This window comes from Daktulosphaira vitifoliae, unplaced genomic scaffold (genome assembly GCF_025091365.1).
Source record: "Daktulosphaira vitifoliae isolate Bord-2020 unplaced genomic scaffold, ASM2509136v1 Scaffold_2, whole genome shotgun sequence".
NCBI classification, from domain to species: Eukaryota; Metazoa; Arthropoda; class Insecta; order Hemiptera; family Phylloxeridae; genus Daktulosphaira; species Daktulosphaira vitifoliae.
The window spans coordinates 45364852-45386466 of record NW_026099573.1 but is presented as its reverse complement, the minus strand read 5'-3'; the positions used below and the strand labels follow the sequence as shown (position 1 = coordinate 45386466).

Below are 21615 nucleotides of genomic sequence, written 5' to 3'. Positions count from 1 at the left end.
GCTATATTATAAAAATATTAATGTTCAATACTTATGTTTAATATTTACACTAAAAGAAAGGTCCTTCCGAAATGTATAGTACCGTTTCAAATAACAATGCAACATTATATAAATATTAAACAAATTTATTTAAACTTTTTTAACTTTAAAATAAATTTTTAACTTTTTTAAAAAAAGTTTGATTCATTAAATATTTTTAACCAATAAAATAATAACACAAGAATTTAAAAATAACATAAAAGTTTAATAGCTTAAAATATGTAAAATACATATACTTAAGTAATACAAATAGAAAAGTTAAAAATGGATAGACTGGAGGTAAAAATCAATCCATAATAATGGCATTAAATGTAATGTACATTTAAGATCATTTTTAGTAAACGATAAGAAAAAGAGATGTTAACTTCATAAGTATTTTAGAGTATAATCCATAGATATTAGTCACAGTATACAAAAAAATGCAAGCCAATTTTTTTAGGGCTTTTAAGAAAACCATTTTATAGCCTAAATGTGCTAGTCCATCCTTGAATTGCAATGAAATTCAATTGTACTTTTAGTTATAAAATAATTCCTTTCCAAAATGTATAAAAATATAAAATATTATTATAATACATATAATGTATAAAATTAACTTTCCACATTATTAACAATATTTACACTGCATAAACATAATTTGATAAAAGCATTTAATTAGGTATTAATGATCCAGCAAACGGTACTTTGGTGAAAGAGCTAGTAGACGAATCCAAAACAAATTTAAATACATTGAATAGCTTAAAAGATGCCCAGAGTAATAACATGTAGAATAATCCTTGGACAATCAAATTCAAAACATATAGTCTAAAAATATAATTTATGATTTAAAACATGTTTAAATTTGATTTCAATAGAAATAGATATATTTTGATAACAGTGGTAGGTTTTAAATATTTTTCTAAGCGGGGGAAACTGATATATTACATACATAAATATAAATAAATATTAACGTCCATTATTTATATCATAATAGATAAATATAATGTATCATATTTTTGGTATCTTGGGGAAAATTCATATTCTTTTAGTTCCGTAAATATGCCGAATACAATAAAAGTTAATATGTACTTATCGTGAATAATTTAAAGTATAAAATCATAAAATTTCAAAAATAAAATTCATCTAATAATAGATTAAAGTTTTTGTTTATCTTAAACAAAATCTTAAATCTTTATCAGAATATGAAGAATCGCCTTAATTAAAATCGCGTTTTATATAAGCTAGTTTCGTTTATTTATTGATCATAAACATTTTAAAAGAGGTAGTAATCATTTGACTATTGAAACAATTACTTGAAGTAGAAATTTGTATTATTATTAATTGTATTGTGTAACGAAAATATGTTTTTTGTTAAAAAATAAGCATAAACTACGTATACAGATATATAATTAAGGAAGTTTCATAGCATAATGTATAAATTATTTTATTATTTAATAATATACTATCAACCGTTCTATCTGGCTCAACTTATATTAAACTAGATTCAGTTATTTTTTCCCTCGAAAACCCCAACTTTTTACTACACTGATTAAATGCTTACATTTTCATGTGGAATCGTGCTCTATCCAAATTAGACAAGGGCTCTTTCATACAGTACTGGCGAGCTCCCAACAATACTTTTATGAGGTACCCTTCAATTTCAACATCGATATTGTGTATGAAAAATATTTTCTTATCGCGATCATTCAGATGATGGATCAGATTTTTAACGTTATCGATCTTGAATTTCCAATTACGCATGGTGAAGTACTGTAATACTTCCATACCTACTGCAATACGTTTTTGTACTCGAACCATGCTGCAAAAGTTTTACATGTCTATATTATTAATAACTCTATAGACTTATAATTTAAATGTATACATATATGTTTACATTTAAATTATAAAAAATATGGTGGTTGGTTTCAATCACTCAAAAGTTTTTAACTTACAATGTTTTCTGTCTTGCCAAAATCATAATACCGTCGATTAATATAGCTGGCACTAACTGAAGCCAAAATACAACGAAAAAATGCATCAATTTATTTGTTCTGATTTCTCCATTAGGATACCAAAGACCAACATCAAGAGGATATTCATATGCATATTTCTTTCCTCTGGCCATCACTTCACCCCATGTCATATGTACTATATCGCCTTTCGAGATGTTGTAACACGGTAAATCTTTTTCTGATTTATGACTACGATTAAAAAATAAACCGTTTAGATTCTAAATGAAATTTAAAAGAAAAGTAGTGGCCGAGTTCTAAAGACGATGCTCAGAGCATATCATCTTTAATCGATAAAACGGTCACGAAAAAACAATTTAACTTAATCAATGTTATTGTTTGCATAAACATAAAGCATAAAGGGCTGTGCTTCAATAGAAACATTCGTAACCCCCTCAAGTTAACTGAATTTTTTTGAACAGGAGAAGGGTAGTAAAGTAATGTAGTAGAGAAGCTTCCCATCAAGTTTTTACCCAAATTTATGAAATCGAATATAAAGCAATAGTCTCCACAGAAGAATTTTTTAAGTTACGTCCATGCCTAAATTATACAATTTTAAGAGATTTGATCTAATCGTGTATAACATATTGTATAATTTTCAATATACACCCAAATATTTTCCCATATAAGTAAAGCTTTAAAAATTAGATAATTACTCTGATTTTCCCCTTAACCATGCTATCGTTATTATAGCGTTTATCGCTATGTCAACTGGAACAACTTCAGCTTCAAAATTTTCACCACACAACATAGAACGAATAACTCCTTTAGCACCACCAACAATAACACCTATTGGTCCATTAAGACTGTCCACCCATCCAGGGAACGGCTCCAAATACGATGGTGTAACTACAATAACAAAATACATTAGTTAATATTTAAAAAAAACAACCAGTTTTGCATAAAACACTAAACAAAACATGAAGGAACAGTTACCATATATTTTAAAGTTCGTAAATTACAACTTATGCATACACCTTTCAACGGGTCTATAGTAAGACATTTTTTTACAACAACAGCGTATTAGCGTGATGACTGTGACTTAGTCGAAATCATTTTTGATACGTGTTTTATATAGCGGTAAGTGAGCAAAAAGTATTTATCATTAATATTTTAGGACATTTTTAAATTGAACTTCTTTTTACTATTGAAAGGATAAATTTCAATTCACGTGTACGAATTATTAAATTAAGAAAAATGGATTGATTTAAATTTCTATACAAAGTGTTGAAAGTATTTTTACCATTAAACATGCCAACCGTTCACGGTGGTTAAACTTGTAACAGATTAATATCTATTGTAATTTTAGTAGTATTAATTTACAAAACTAGTAGAATGTTTACAAGTATTGTTATTAAATACAAAATATTTGTTTAAAAGAATTAAGTTATGAAATCTGTCAAATATTTAACTGCTCCAAGTTTAATCACCGCCCCATGTTGGTCCATTAGATGTTACCTAGTTTATAACACATAGCTTAATATATAACATATAGATACTGATTACATACCTATGTAAACAGAATTGAGGTTAGAAACAGGCCAAGGACAGAAAGTAATTGTACCAGAAAAATATCATATTCGCCAAAATTGACTGTATTGTTTCCGATAAACATAAAAAGATTGGGTTTACTGTTTACTAAAAGTTTACAAATTTATGAAATTTTAGCGGAAATAACGAAATTATTATTATACTAAAGTCTCTTTAATCAGTCCACTTTAATAGAATAAGTTTGATTTATGTTGGCATAGTGTGATAATCATTATAATAATTATTATTATTACTTTAATCTCATTACAAAAAATCAAGTATATATAGAGTTTTTTTACATATCACTTCATTTTGGAATAATTCCAAAATAGTTTTATATTGGCTATAATATAATAATTATATTACGGTATTGTAAATATACATTGCTCAGCAAGGCCACTGCCCTCGGGGCGGTAACCTCCTCCACGTTGAGTCATTATTATTATTAAATAATAATAATTAAAAGTTAAATTATTTAACTATTTTACAAAAGTAAAGTTTAATTAAATAACACTCGTTCCTTGATATTTTTTGATTTAATATGCGTTATATTATTTCTCCAATTCAAATCATAGCCCCTAAAAAGGAATCTTTAAAAATATTTAGATCCTACAATTTTAATAATTTGATTTTATCTCTAAAGCGTTGTTTAATTATTTTACACGACACTAAATATATGTATGAAATATATACAAACCGATCGATGGTCGTACTATAGAGATTGGTAGTTTATTGGAATAATCTTTCACCAATGCTTCAGCTAGTCTCTTAGAATACGTGTAACAATTAGGGTGCGGTCCAAGTAATCTATAAAATAAAAACATATTAAGTTTGTAACAATAAATTATTTTTAAGCAATTATATTTTCGAAATAATTTATTTAGGGAGTATGAAAGTAAGTTTGTAACAAGTAGTTGAAATTTAAATGTTTAATTTGCATATTTTGATTTTAATGCATAAAAATATAAATGCATATTTTAGTGTACCACATAGAAGTTAAGAAGAATTTTTTATTGTTTTAGATATGTATTGTTTTTATCGAATAAATCTTAATCGGGACTGTTTGGAAGGGGCTCATACTTGATGAACACATATAGAACTAGAAGGACCTGTTTTATTTATTTGTTCGTAATAAGTAAACAAAAATCTGCTAAAATTTTAGAGGTAGTAAAATATGTTGTTCCTAAGTCTCACGCTAGAATATAAATAAATACATGTTCTGTATAATATTTACATTATTAAGAGCAGATAAAAATAAAAATATTTTTATAAATCACGTTATGTTATTTCAACACAAAATGGAATAAGTCAATCAAGATAAATTTATAATAAATTTATCAAGATAAATTGAATTACCGTATTTAGTTTAAATAATAAATAATCAGACTAAAATAAAATTAAAACTATATCAAAAATATTAATTTAAAACTAAAAAATATTTAACTCAAAAGCCACAAAAAATTACTAAAAAATCTCAGATACGTATTTCAGAAACAATGTACTAATTTTATCATTATTAACACGAAACGCTAATAAAAAATTTTTTTTTTGTTATACAAATATTTAAAAATTTTAATTTTAAGATTTATTTTTAATTTAAAAAATTTTAAATATTGAATAAGTTTTATTTAAAAGGGATTGCTAAAATTTATCTTTGTTTAAGGATATAATTGCTCTAACTTTTATTTTTTCTTAAATACATAACTTCTATTTATTTAATATTAGGCTTTTACGACGTTATATAATTTTAAAACGTAGTTAGAGCTCCAGTTATCAACTATCATTAAAGTAAATTCGATGAATTTTATAGAAATAATTTTAGACTAGACAGTAACGGGATTGAGCTAAAAATGTTTAATACAATATGTAGGTCATGGCGATTACTTTACACATAAAAAGTTGTTGTTAAATGAACATTTCCTTCGTTTTTGTGAAAAGAAATTATTTACATTTTTTTTTATAAGAATGTTGTTTACAGGTGATAAATTATAAAATCTTTTTACTAGATATAATTAAACAAAATTGAACAATAAGAAAAACGTTTTTTTATCATAAATATTTTAGTTAATATTAAAATACTTTTCTTTTTCTCATACTACTTCCAATATATTTTCGCTGATTGCTAAAAAATGTTAAAACTCTATACCTTATATATATTAATGTAGTTTTCATGGAAGCTGTGGGGGCTTCAGCCCTTATACAAATTTTTGTAGCCCCTTCAAATAAATTGAATTTATTTTTTGAGAGAAGAGGGAGGGAGATAAAGCAATTTAGCAATAAAGTATTCCATCAAGTTTTTTTTATTAAAATTTATAATGTAAATAGAATATGGGAGCATAGCTCTCACAGACAATTATTTTAAACTACGCCCATGCCTATACTTAACAAAAAATAAAACAATTACGAACGATCGAATATAATTATAAATAGTATTTTTCTTTTAAACTTTATTCAACAATATTATTTGTATTATTTTTATTTAAGTAGTGGTGTATTCAAAAGTTTGAAGGGGGTAGGTCGTTTTCAAAACATAGAGCGCGACTCTTCTCCTCATAACAAATACACTTCATACTATGTTTTTATGTCGATGGGGTGGTCCTAACCCTTTCCCATAAATACATGACTAATCTTACGTGAATAATCTATTGACATTTTAACGAATCCAGTATTTTTATTTATTATTATATTATTACTGAAAATATTTTCCATTAACAAATTATATATACAGTTAAAGAAAATTAAATAAAACATAATATACATACAACAAATTAGAAAAATAACAAATGACTAAAAATTAAATTAATGTCACGGATTACATATACTTTTTAAACTTAAAAATTCACTTATATTGGTATGATTAAGGCAACTACGATATACATATTCCCTATAACTTAAAATAAGCATCCTTAGCTTCGATTTTTTTTATGAATTAGTACTATTTTTTCTACTAAAAATTTTACATAAAACATTTTTTTAAATAGTAGAAATAAAATCTAAAATTTAAAAAAAATTTGATTTGATTAATTATAATTAATTAATAAAAACGATTAATTGATTAATCAAGAAAATATATTAATAATAAATCTATTTTTTTTTGGTACATTATAGCTTTTACAATAGTGTTATTGGCTTAATAATAAATATTATTATGAGTATAATATAAACTTATGATTATATTTTGGTTGCCTTACTGATTAAAGTGACTTGAAAAATGTAATATATATATTATTAAATTATTATACTTAATTTTTTATAGTAGAGTATTTACTGATATTATTGTGTAATGAACAAGTATGTCAGTATGATTATACTTAAATTCTGGTTATATCCTACAGCCCAATAACGTAGTTGTCTGCAACGAGATCCATTGCCTGACTAAATTTCACTTTTGTTTGAAGAATTGAAATGTTTTAATTTGAGAATCATCTTTTTATAACAAACTATTTTGTTATAAAATTGTATTAAAGTTTTACGAAAATGTAGAATATTGCTAAGCTTTACATAAATTAAATTTTGTTATTATTATGAATATTGTAGATATTAATATTATTCAAAATGTATAATTATAATATAATTTTGACATTTAAAGTAACGGTAACTTTTAAACATACTCCTTGAGCAAATACTTCAACAATTTATTACGAAACTCATTTAATATTTATGTATTATAGAACTAGAACACTTTTGCTTTCAAGGTCATACATCATAACAATTATTTATCATATGGTTATTTTAATAAAATTACAAAAAAGTAATGTTATATTTTACTAAAATTATCCTGTTTGATAGGCAATCGTATTTTTTCTTTTAAAATCAAACATTTTATACTAAAGTATTTTTTATATTCATGTTAAAAAGTAAGTAATTAAAAAAAATCGATTTATACAGGATAATTGATTTGAATATTATTAACTATTAGAATAATTATAATTTAGATTTTTTTTTTTTACTTATTTAAGTAATATTATCTATATTTAAGTAATTATTTATATATCGACTTTTAAATTCATAAATACTTCTTATGCATATCAAAGGAAATTAATCATTTTATTTTTTCAAAATTATTATTATTTTAAGAGAAATTTATTGGTTAACAATAAATCAATCACTCTGTAGAAACATTAAATGTAAAGAAATTTACATTTAATTATTTAAAATATTTGTGTTTAGATGTTTTATATTTTAATTATATAACCTTCATCTTAACTTAACACATATTATAATGAAAAAAAATACAGATCCATTGTATTTTTGATGGTGATAATATTTATTTATTAATGAGTAAAAAGCATAATGAATGTGTTACGTTATTTTTGGTAATTGTAACTTTTCGTAGTTATTAAAATAGTTTATCTCACCTCCTTTAAAAAAAAATAGTAGCATTTTAATATCCTTGAGGATATATTAGATTTAAGTTTTTTTTTTCGTTTTCTAAACTTTTCCAAATTAACGTGGATGAATAGTAATATACTATAAGAAAAATAAGTGTAACATAATAGCGAAATACTAGAGATCTGACATAAAATACATCTCTCAAAAACTAAAAATAAATTATTTAGATTTGAATTCATTATTGATTTAAAATTGCATCATTAATTTTTAATCTTTTGATTGTTTGTACTTGTTTAAGCTCTTTACTTCAATTTGAATATTCATACTATAGAAGTATAAATATATATTTTTTTAATTTGAATACACGGTTAAAGAAAATCTTTTGATATACCTTTTAAAAATTATGAACTTATTCACTTTTCCTTTAAATTCTAGTCAGGGATTAATATAATTATAATGGCTCTACCTATATAACGAATATAATAACTATTGTTTTCTTAATCGATAAAAATCCTTGAGAGCATGTTGGAAGAAGAACCGCATGAAATCATTACAAGTTAAAATTGTACCTATTGATTAAAAATGCCGTCGTATATTTGGGGTCATGGTAAAAACAAATCTTTGGAAATATAATATTTATGTTTGGGCATAATTATGTACTTCTATTAAATGTGTCGTTTGTTCTAACTTACTGAACACCTAACTATGTAAATAGAATTCTTATTGCATAAATAATTTGTACCAATGTCACGCCAACACTATTCAACCAAATATTTAATAATACACATTACAAATATATTAAACTATTCATTATTAATTTTAAATAAATTATTCATTTAAGACTACTTTATGTTAATGAATAATAATTATTCTTTGTTATTTGTTGAATAAACTTACTATCAGCACAGAATTAATAATCTACACTAATATAAAGTTTACAGTAAAAATATGTCCTAATTTACAAGTAAATTTAAAACTTATGTAAATAGTTCAATTTTTTAGGCCTACTCGAACGTATGATGTTTAATAGAGGTAAAATATTAAAAACTAATTTTTTACTCTAGTAGCTAAAAATAATTGAATTAAATCAATCAAAATTTAATTTTAAATATTCTTAGCAAATTTAATTGCTTTCAGATTTCATAAAAACAATTTTTTTATTCAATCTTGAATAGAATATTTGCAAGATGTTCTTATGGTAAGTTTTTTAACATATACAGTGTTCAAAAAGTGAGAAAACAGGTCAATTGTTATAAACAATAAAAATCCGTTTCCTCGCTTACTAAACACCCTACATAACTATTTTCTAAGAAAATTTGTAGTTTACCTAGGAGTAATAAGTTCCAATGTTTGATCATCCATCCACTCGACGGCTCTCATAACATCATATGGATTAGCTGGAGCAGGATAAACAGTTTCGTCTAGTTCTTCGTACTCACAGTGACAAAACGCAGTAGAAAAATGAATAAAAGCCTGTAATATTCATTAAAGAAAAAATCAGTTTTGAATTTTATGATGAAAAGTTTTTTTATAGAGTATACTACAGTGTTTGCAGGGCATTAGCGACATTTTTATCAAAAGAAATTTTGGTTTTAAAAACATGAAAGCAACTTATGGGTAATTCAAATTAATCGAATATGATTTTTAATATACTTAAGATCTTTTTTATAAATGCACAAATTTTTAAATAATTTAATGAAATGATACAATAATCATAAACAATAACATATTTTTGCAATATTACATTATAAAAATATAGCATTAATGTACTCTGTTGAAATGTTTTCAACAAATCATTTTGTCTAGTTATGAAAATTAATAATAACATTATTTTATCCAGTTCATATTAATTTTTATTTAAGTTTTCTTACAGCCAAATTTTTTATTTCAGTAGACAAATCCAATACGTATTTTGTTCCAGTAGTATTTTGCCTAATAGCGTCTTTTATACCAGCTTCCAATTTCAGAGAAGCAGCTCCGTTAAAAACAATTGATACTTCATCAATCAAACGTTTTTTGTCTTCAGGAGACAATCCTAGCCCTGCCAAACCTAGATCACCTTCTATAGCGGACATTTTCTTCAAATTTTCCGGACATTCAGTTCGTAAACGATCAAATACCTGAAAGAAAATAGTTATATAGTGCGAAGAAATCCTACATAAAAAATATTGTTTTAGCATACTACTTACGGGTAATTTCCTTATAGATTCTATTCTCGCAACTGGAGTCAAACCTCTTTTAGGGCGACACAATAAATAAATATGTTTTATTCCTGGACAACACCTGAGTAATTTTTCAATGAGTACTTTGCCCATATAACCAGTGCCTCCAGTGATAAACACCGATCGACCGCTATACCATTCCAACACACCATCCTTCGTCATTTTTTTTAAATTCTATAACAAAAAATTAACTTAACTTAAGGAATTTATAAAATTTATTTTATTTTTCAAACTAACATTAAAAAAAAATTTAATTCATTTTTATAATAACTAAAAAATTGTTTTAAAATTTGTTAAAATTTATTGCTATAAGGAGTCAATAGATTAGCACTTAACACAAAATTAAATTTATTTATAAGCTCATATATTTTAGGGTGGATCGAAGCCCACCACTAATCTTGTGTTATGGATTATTTTTTTTCACAAATAAAAATTTTAAAAATAATTTAAATATAGATATTTTTATTTTTTTTGTCGATTTTTATTTTAGTATGAGTTTTTTGGCTTCTACTTATGAGGCTATTAGTTGAAATGAGTTATCTTAGTAATCGGTATTTGTTTTGAATTTACACGTCTACTGAAAAGTTATGTACTAATTGAAGTTATTACAGTTTATAAAAAAGTTGTATCAATAAATTACAAATAGATTCTCAAATCAATTCACTGGACTGTCTGATAAATATGCAGTCATTGAAACCTTGATATATATGGTAATTCTTTTTTTACGCTAGCCACTCGATTTCTCAAATTTTATATTTCTCGATTTGAAAAATAATGTTAACTCACTTAAAAAAATTTAAATAAATAATTAGCTATTGTATTTTCTGTTTCTATAAATTTTTTTAAAAGAATAAATAATTATATTTTTTTGAATTGCAAAAAAAAGTTATAGATTTAACACATTAACGCTGAACGGCTAACCTTAAAATAGTAATAATTTATTATGGCAATAATCACTTATCACTCTTACTTCAAAATTTGAAGGTTTTTACCAAACCCCTCTAAATACTTGACAGACAATCATAAAAGAGAATATTTATAAACATTTTTGACCTTACTGCAAGTGTAAGGTTTTACACGCACTGTCAATTTTTATAATAACCAGTGCCGTAAATATATTTACTTCAAAATACTTATAAATCATTACAAATATTAAGAATTACTTAAGAAGGAAAGTGACCAAGTTCTTTTTCGTTATTACAGTCGTTATTATTTATCCTTGATTTAGAAAAGAAATATTATAGTTATATTCATTAGTCTATAATACACTCAAACGAGAGTTTTAAATCTTAAGAGGTACTCATTAACTTATTCTTACATCATGAACGTCCGCAGAAGGAAAAGGGGACAAATGCCCCCCTTGATTTTTTATTTGATCAATTTTCATAATCGTTGTGTATTATAAAATTTTGCAAAATAATTTTTTTTTAAGTAAAAGAAATGAGTTTATTTTTATTAAATTATATTATTAATACCAGGAGTAGAAGCGTTGTTTTTTATAAATGAATGTCATTTAAGCTAATTTTTTGTTTACTATATTTATAGATTTTATAAATACTACATAAAACTATCAAAAAATGTGTAATTTATACATTTTTTTCTGTAAGGCGCATAGAAACTTATTATAAGAATATTTTTGTGTATGCTATTTGTATTTTCACTCTTCATTAAAACCGTTGTACGTTTAAAAACAACATATATCATTAATTAATTTTTTGGGTAGCTAATACTTTAACTGAGGAGACTAAGCTACTTTTTGTTACGCCTTTAATGAGGCCTCTAAAAAAGCACAGTTCCCTGCCTGAAAATCTTAATCACCTCCCTTTATGCTGGGTCTGTTGAGCGGATAGTGAAACTAAATATTTAAAAAAATATTTGCTCCCCCTCATGAAAAATTTCTACTAACGCTCTTGTTCACCCGCATTGTTACGTATTGTTTTGTTCAAATTGTAAGCATGATAATTTCTGCATTATAATTACGGGTAAAGTATTAATTACTCCAAGATTAAGCAAAAACTGAAACATTTCTCCATTTCCACGGAATGTTCATAAGTCTACTCCCGCGTGAAACAGAGCATACAAAAACGACAGGAATGCCAACTTAACGCGAAATATAATAATACTTATTTTGTGTACTAAGTATTTACGGACAAGCTTTTTAAAATGTTTCGTTGATATTTTTTTTTTGTGTTTACGCTAATTATTTATTTCTAAAATTACTTAATAACAATATTGCATACGACTAATTTCCAAAAGTTAATGAGTAGATTTCAGTAATCTTTTAGGAGAACAAAAACAAGTAAAAAATTTCTCATTACAGAAATAAAAAAGCACAGTTAACTCAAGATTTTTGTTATACCAATTCAACTCTACAAACTTGTTAATATTTTGCTGACATGCAGTATTTATCGACGGTAATATTTGTTAAATAGATATCTATTTATACAAGCATTTAATTAATTTTGATTAATATACTTTATTTTTTAATTAAATCCATTTAAATTTTTCTATAAAGTATCGCTGTAATAATTAAGAGCAACATTTATATGTATTTGTTTTTTTAACAACCAGTAAACAAAAATGATTACCAAACAGGCAATACTGACTTTCACGTTTATCACCAAATCACTAAATCATCCTAAGACGATTAACCGTAATTATCTTCAATAATCTTAAAACAGTCGAAACGCACGTGTGACATTGACGTTATGATGTATATTTCCTTAAAGTGCATTCTTATGAAGAATGACATTAAAAACTATAGACTTCTGAATTTAACAATGTCGCGCCATAGATAACTTTTGAAGAAAGTCTACTTAGAGAATATGAAACGGATGTCAAAAAATTATGCAATGAAATTAAATTTTTGTAAATTAACCATCACACTAGTAGACAAAAAAAGTTACATCCCATTTAATCAAGCTAAAATTCACTTAAATTGAAGAACTATTGTGCGTATTATCTTTCGTTAAACATTTATGATCAGTTTTTTATGCAGAAAATGTAACAGAATGACTTAATGGTCATTTAAAGTAATTACGATTTAATGATATATTGTTAATTCAATCATTGTAAACACACTTTAATTTATTTATAAAAATATACTGGTATGATTTATGTGTGTACTTTGTACTTTTAATTAAATTAATAAAACTGTTTTCATAAAATCTAACTTTTTTACTAATATAAAAACATAACGACTATTGCCATAAGGTATCCAGTTTCAACTATAAAAAGAAATCGCTACAAGGCTGAATTGAATTACAATATAAAAGGTATACCCTAATGGTGATATAACATGTCTAGCATGTTGTGTTAGAAGAGGTCATATTTATAGGTCTACACGAGGAGTGGGTTGTATGATTTCGTCAAACTCGATGCTCTCATTAGTAAAAAAAATAAATATTACCAATGAGAAAGTGTTTATGTTTATTATACGATAATAACAACTAAGAGCCGTTACTTTTAGCTGTAAAATAGGATAATATTAAAAGTTAGACAAACATCTAAAAATGTATTGAAAGTAAAATAGAAAATTAAAATAGTATTAAAACTAGTTGTTTCTTAATAATTAAAAAACGTTTTTTTTTTTTAATCTAAAAACATAGGCGTAAGATGGGAGGATAGGTACTTAGATTCCCCAGAATTACGGAAGTTCCTTCCAAAATTTGTTTAAAAATCATACAAATGTATTTTTATGGGTGGAAATAAAATAAGATTTAGTTCCCTTCCTCAAAGAATATATGTTTACGCTTATGCTAAAAAGCTCTTTACAATAAGGTTAGGTTGAACTAAATAGTTTATCTATGCATATATAATATTTTCTCAATACCAATAAATAAAATTTATTAAAATAAATAGATAGTTTCAATTACTAAAGCATCCCAAAAAATTAATATCAGTACTATTTACAATTATTAAATTATTTTTCAAGGAAAAGAAAAATTTTATTTTATTTCACGAATGTTCTTTACTATTTGCAACTATGTTGAATAAGGTTTTGTTTTAAATATTATCATCTCTAACTGTTTTTTATTTAATTTGGTAAGTTTTGCAAAGCGTATCGCAGATTAGGATTTAGCCTAATTTAGAAAAACCACAGTATTGTTTTCTAGGTAAATGTACGAAACTATTATGAAATCTTAAGTAGGTACGACTAAAATAACATTAAGATATTGTTGTCTAGACTCATCGCCCGAAAAGAATGCTGTGGAGTCTTTCACGCAAAGAATTGCAAGGAAACGTAAGTAGTTTATTAGACGTAAAGATACACGTGAAGAATAAGAGGGGAAATTCAATAAGACAGTTATTTAAATTGAATAATCACATAAAGCTCACAATAAGTATGAGAAGTTATTAAAATTAAATTTTTAAGCTAAATAATATAATTGGACTTAAAATTATATCAAGTCATAGTCATTATGTGTTTATAATGTTTCAATTATTATGATTAAATTGTGATAGTAATTTTATAAAAAAAGTAACTAATTTACAAGCGAAATAAAAAAAAAAATTTGACGCTCTTATTTGTTCAATTATTAATATATCTAGAGTCCCCTCACATCTTTAAATCTTACCAACGTACTCAATCATATATATATGTATACGCATAATTGTAATTATCAGGTATACTACATCGAAAGATTGTCTATTTTAACGAACATTTTTTCAATACTAATGAGAATCTTAACTACTGTGATTTACTTTAAAAAGTATATATAGTTAATCGTCAAACATTAGACTTAAAGTATTTTCCATTGCAAAAATATCGTAATGGTTAACAATAAATATAATAAATTACTTTGGTCTTGAATTTATGAATATATTTTTAAAAACTATAATGGTATTCAATTTTATATTGGTTACGATTAAGCTTCTATTTTTTTTTTTTTTTTTTTTGACAAATGAATGTACCTACTCACTATGTTTTCTGACCATACATACTGACATAAGATATCTTAGTACTTCTAATGGTCATAAAAATTTTCAATATTTTAAATTAAAAAAAAAATTAGACTTTATATGCTTGTACTGGGATTTATATGTACAAAAATAGATACAATATAAAAATATCTTTATAGTTGTGTAACAATCATTAAAAAATATTTGTACTTTTAATAAATAAAATAACTTGCAATTAAGGAATAATGCATTCGAATCGAAAAACAATGGACTTAACTAAAATCAAGTGTTATTAATATGTTTTTATATTCATTGGCCAAATGCAATCATTTAAGAATTTTATACCTAACCAGGGGATGACAGGGACAAATCTCTACAGAGTAAAATCTTGGAAACACCTCTACACTCAACTGGTTTACTACTTAAAGCCATAACAAGTTATTTTAATATAAACGTTGCATCACACCACACATCATAAACACATGTCCAATATTATACGTAGGATAATTTAAATATCAATATTTTTTCTTTTTTCGTTTTATTTTTCAAAATAACCTTGACACTTGCTGGTAGCAAGCACGTGCATATTAGGGAGAAATCCTTACGGAGGATAGATAATGTAAACCAGTAGCGTATTAAGAATTTTTGTATGAAGGGATCCACATAGCTTTTAGAATATAAAGTAGTAGGGTGATTCATCCCTTCACTACCCCGCTAATAAAATTTCAAGTCCGCATGTACCACGTGGTTCCATTCATATAAATTTTGTTAAATTATTCAGAACATACCATCATCCAATACAAATTTTTATTAATTGACTTTAAAATTTAGTAATATTTTGTTACCGAGGTAACAAAATAAATTTTTGGGAAATTAGGGAGGTTTACCCTCTTTAAAATGAAAAATATTTCTACGCGACTATATTCTATGTCAAAGTTTCACAAACTAGAGACTCTACAAAATGTCTCAATATAGTAAATAATAATCGTAAAAATAATAAAAGTAAAAAAAATATCTTCAAAACTTGTATCATAATTTTAATTTTATTTTATTAAAACATAATTTTAATGAAAAAATTAAAGCTATCACAATATTAATCAACGCCTAATTAATCACATACGATTAATTATTTAATAAGAATAATATATAATTTATATAAATAAAATATATTATGTAATGTTTATTACATCTTCAAGTATTTAATGCGAAAGATATAAAAACTCAAGTATCTAAAATTAACTTTGACAGAGAAGATTGGTCTTTTTATAAAATATTCCAATCTGACCACGTGTCTTAAAATTCAAGAAATATTATATTAGGGAATATAACAATAAATTGTTCAACCTAATAGTTTTTTTTATAATTAAACTATTTCAAATAATTTAAATATCTAATGGTTAAATCGTTAATTTGAAATCTTCATTTTAACGATTTATCAAATAAAAACATTTTTTATAGTGTACTTTGTTAGGAGGCTGGAATGAGTCACAGTAGACACTAGTAAATTGTAAATCAACAGAGAACATAAAACCCATACAAACATGCTATTAGTTTGTTTAATAACAAAATGTTTCCATAAAATATTTTATGAGAGAAATGTTGATATTATTAATAAAATACTAAAAATGTATTGTAGTAAAAACTATAAAATACTGTACAATAATAACTATATAATAGCTTCTATATAGCCCGTTCATTAATATAAAACTAAAATTAAAATGATTACTTCATACAGGACTATATTTATGATACACTATAAAGTTAAAATGATAAGAAATTACCTCAAAACTGTATGTCTAGAATATCGATGATTCAACGTACTCGCATGCACACTGTTTGAGCCATAATCACACGTGCATCAGTGTTTACATCTATTATGCACCAACCAGGTCTTCCACCACTCATCGTTAGGATGGGTAAAAAACACGCCTAACATTTACTTTCCACAGCCGCCGGTCCCCATCGTGATAGGTAAATAAATCTTCATCGTTCAATAACTTTTGTTTGGAGGGATTATGTTTATCAAAATATTAGGTAAAAAAAGTAATTGCAATATTTCAATGTACTATAACAATACACAAAATTTAGAAATGATAAGACAGTTATTATAATGTTAAAAGAGTGGCTAATGAATACAAGGATTTATGATCAATGGTAGGAGTTTTTTATGTAATAACTTGTTATTGATAGCATCGTTGGCATTTCACCGATTATGTGTAATTTCTAATGTAAATTTATCTGAATTAATTTATAGACTTCAGCACATTATGGTAAAAATACATATAGTAAAACTGCTATTTACTTTGCACATACTGCAACATATATATAAGATATCCACTAAAATGTAATTTATGCTTGAATTGGAAAGATATCTGTAATCACGTAATTATATAAAATTTTATTTTTAAATATTATAAAAATAAATTACTTAAAATATTATACATGTAATGTACGTCATTCTTATTTAAAAAATTGAAAATTATATTGTTATTATAACATTATTAAATATATTAAAAGAATTTTTATAACAAAATGTATCTGTAAAAAGTATAAATAATTATTAGAATTATGACTTATAAGTTTAAAACTTAATTTAAAAAAAAATACATGATGCTTGTCAAAAACTTTTAAATGTAACAACAAATAATATAATATACAGCATTTTTTCATATAATAATAAGATTACTGTAGTCATCAGTAAGGCATTTCGTATATTGGATTAGTAATTACAGGTGGTGTCTAACTGGTAAACGTAGTTTTCATTTTTTTAATAATAACCAGTTGCTTTAAGCAAAAGAAGCACTTAATATCTACGTCGAAACATAATGTAACATAAATTATGTTTTGAAATAAATCAGAAATATGAGCTTAATAACATATTTGAGATAATGGGCTTAATCAATAACAAGACAATATAAAGCGACGTAGATTGATCATCCTTAAAATTTTATAAAAAGAAAATTAAAAAGAATATGAGCTCAAAAATTCAAATCAAGTTTTATTTGTTTAATGTACCTAAAAAAAAAAACTCAGTATAGTCGGACCATGACTCAGTGGAAACCAACATAGATTAATTTTTATTAGATTATATCTATTAAAAGAAAAATTTTTTGAACATTTACAAAATAAATTTATAGTCATTAAAAGAACTACTTGTAAGAACGATGCTACTGTACTGTACTATTTTTTTGTAGTTGCATCTTAAGCAAATACATTTTTTAGAAATAATACTTTAAATTAAAATCAATAAAATGTTTATAGTTTTTCATCAGTGAAAATACTTTGCTACTCAATACTAATACATTTAATTATTTATAATTTATGGATACAAATATAATTTGTAAAAATAATCAAAGCGTCAATATAAAGATAATATTACGATGATTAAGACGTTATTAAAAGTTAAAGAAATAATTTGATAAATATACGATAAATTAAGCTATAATAGGTTTCATGTACACTTAAGTTTATTTAATAGTATCCCTCTAGTATAACCATTGGCACCGGTTATGTATCTCGAATCACTTGTACGTTGTATTGTACCGTTGCAAAAACTGGGGAGGCAATTCATTATTATTCTTATTTATATTTTATATAAATTATTTTTTTTTTTGTATACTTTTCGGTACATTATACCCTCATATCATCTTTTATTTTTAAATATCTGTTACAAGTGATCTCTATTAGTGTTTCATGATTATTAATTATTTAAACCATAGTCGGTTACACTACTCTAATGCAATATGAATATTTATCAAGGGGAAATTTTTTTTTACTAATTGTAACACAATAAAAATTGACATATTTTTAAGAGATCATACAAAATTGTGTATCTACTCAAAAGTGGTGATGAATATAGTGAATTTTCTTTTTACATGTAACGGTAGCGATAGTTTAAAAACATAAAATTAGCGATTCCAACAGCAGTGGTTAAAATCACATAGAAATGTGCATTACATTTCTAAGAAGCTTTAAAAGTTAAATAGCAATTTAGAAGCTATAGTTGAAGCTAAAAATAAAAGTAGGCCATTTTACACCATAAAAACAAGTATTTAAGACTTTTTTACTTAAATTAGTACTCTTACAAAAAGGTGAATACTGAATACTGGGGTGTTAGGGTGGTCCTTATTTTTCAAACTCAATTTTTTTTAAACAGTACCTNATTAGGGTGGTCCTTATTTTTCAAACTCAATTTTTTTAAGACAGTACCCTCTAGATTGGTTAAATACTATTAAAATGTAATGTAGGTAAAATTTGGAAGTTTTTATTCAACCCCTTCTGGTGCCGCATTAGGGTTGAAATATGGCACTTGATGGTTGTTTTTGCTTTTTTTGTGTTTAACTCGACAACTATTACACTTATCGCTAAAATGAATAGAATATTAATTATAGAACTTATTATTGCCTACAAAAAAGAAAATAACAATATTTTTCATAAATCCATTATATTTTGAGAAAAATAACTTAACATAAAAATTTTTCAAAATTTAACATAAATATATTTTTTTAAATATTTTAATATTTTTACTGAGTGGTTGAAATTTCATTAAATTTTCATGTAATCTTTTTTTATAAAATTAATATTAAAAAAAAAAGCTAAGTAAAAAATTGTATAAAATAACTATATAATAATTTCATGAATATTAACTAAGATTAAATAAAAAAAAAATGTATAATCCATTCTATCAACACATAATTATTACAAAATTCATAGCACATTTATCTACATGGAACTAGTATTTGTCTTTTAATATATTTTTTTTAATGTTTCTCTATCACATTTTGGATATTTTTTTTGATAGTCTTGGACGGTCTAAAAATTTAAACGATATAATTAAGTTAAGTTAAAAATAAAAATTGTTAAATTTACCTGCAATAAAAATTGTTTTTGTTCTTCGTCTTTAGTAAATTTATCATTATATTCTTCCATTAGCTTGACTCCTCTCTCAGCTGTGTCGTTAACTATTTTCAATGATTTGATTATTTCTCTACCTGTTTTGAAGTCTTCCTGATAATTCCAATAAGCTGGATCAATGCTTAAAAAATTTGTTTGAATTTTAAACCGCTTAAACATTTCAATTGATTTGGAAGTTATTAAATCAGTTGGTAGGTCTTTTTGAAGAAAATTGGGGACATCGTCTGGTGTAAGAGTTAACTTTTTATTCAGATTAGTTTCTTCATCATCATCATCATTATAACTTAGAATTTTTTCAGCCATTTTGCGTTTTGTATTATAGTCTATACGATTGTCAAATAAGGAAAAAGTAATACATTCTGGATTTAAATACCACAAATGATTAGTTATTTTTTTTAATGCCACGTCTGCGATTTTTTTATTTTGTAATTTATAAGATTCTAATTTTCTAAGAAATAATATGTCATTAAAAGGAGCTTCTATAGCTTTTGGAGATGAAAACCAAGCTTGAACGTAACATTTTACAATAAAACAACAAATATCCTTTAATGATGTTTCTTCTCTGCTGTCTAGTTTAAATTGATTTTTAAACAAAAATATTTTTAAACAATATATTGCTTTAGCCATCCATCTGGCTAAATGATAAGGACCCGGTTTTCGAAAAGCATTTCCCCTTTGAGGAACACCGCCCAAAAATATAATAACAAGTTCTAAAAACTCTTGATAATCATCTCGGGGGAGATATTCAGTAATTTTACTTTTTGCATATAAAATAATTTCATCGGCTTCATCTTTTAAAATATTATGAACATAAGTATCAGAAATTGATGTAGAGAATTTTGTTTTATCAATTGTTTCCCATTCTTGTTGAAACCTCTTGAATAATAATATTTCTGGTCCGGTTGAAGGACATAATTTGGTATCTGAAAATACGCCTTGTAAAACAAGTTCATAAATATGGTGTCGGCATGCTAAGAATAAAATTTCTCTTCCAAGACGTTGCTCTAACAAAAAACACGCCCCATTCAACCTTCCCGTATTAGAGGCCGTAGTATCAAATGTGAAAGCCTGTACTTTTTCCAATAGTGACCATTTGACTAAAGCGTCATAGACAGCTGATGATACTTCTAAACCTTTCCTAGAGGGTATTTAAGGGACTCCAAGAAGCTGTTCAAAATTTAAGGCGGTTGCAATAATAGGGAGGCGATCGACTTTTTTTTTCCTNTTTTTTCCCTGTAAGGTTTAGAAGTATTTTTGAATCCCAATGGATCACAACAAAATTCAAATTTTGTTCATGAAATTTAGAACTAATATTTTCTGCAATTTTTTGTCTATAATGTTCACGGGACCTTTTAATTGACGATCGGTTTAAAACATATATGCTGGGATCTAATGATAAGGCATCCAAACATGCAGTTAACAAATGAACAGCATCCCTAACACTTATTTTACACCTATCAAGAATGGCAGATAATCTAGAAGTTAAAAGTTCTTTTCTACCTCTTTTATTTTTTGACGGACCTGCTACTGGTGAAAATTGTCTCTCTTCTTCACTTACGATTTCCATATCACATGAATCCGATGAAGTACATGAATATTTTTCTAAATTAAATCATATATAATTATTAAAAATATAATAAACAATGTTTATTAAACATTCATTATTTTTAAAAATTACCTTCTAATAAAGT

At 25.1% G+C, this 21615-nt stretch overlaps 2 protein-coding genes and 1 long non-coding RNA gene across 3 annotated transcripts; 1 reads left to right on the top strand and 2 right to left on the bottom strand.

Moving 5' to 3' along the window:
* Positions 1–223: 223 nt before the first annotated feature.
* On the bottom strand, positions 224–16932 carry LOC126899143 (putative fatty acyl-CoA reductase CG5065). The gene is made up of 9 exons (XM_050673732.1): positions 16792–16932; positions 10076–10282; positions 9758–10006; positions 9214–9359; positions 4252–4361; positions 2681–2873; positions 1968–2216; positions 1577–1834; positions 224–840 (listed from the first exon to the last, which is right to left on the bottom strand). The coding sequence occupies exons 2-9, from the start codon at positions 10268–10270 to the stop codon at positions 687–689; spliced, it is 1554 nt and encodes a 517-aa protein (XP_050529689.1). The 5' UTR covers positions 10271–10282; positions 16792–16932; the 3' UTR covers positions 224–686.
* LOC126899181 (uncharacterized) lies at positions 8803–9323 on the top strand. The gene is made up of 3 exons (XR_007702497.1): positions 8803–8918; positions 9024–9084; positions 9209–9323. It is a non-coding gene; the product is annotated as an uncharacterized LOC126899181 (long non-coding RNA).
* A 2746-nt stretch (positions 16933–19678) lies between the features above and the next one.
* Positions 19679–21054, bottom strand: LOC126899165 (uncharacterized). Its single transcript, XM_050673765.1, has 2 exons — positions 19880–21054; positions 19679–19822 (listed from the first exon to the last, which is right to left on the bottom strand). The coding sequence occupies exons 1-2, from the start codon at positions 20549–20551 to the stop codon at positions 19757–19759; spliced, it is 738 nt and encodes a 245-aa protein (XP_050529722.1). The 5' UTR covers positions 20552–21054; the 3' UTR covers positions 19679–19756.
* Positions 21055–21615: the final 561 nt, after the last annotated feature.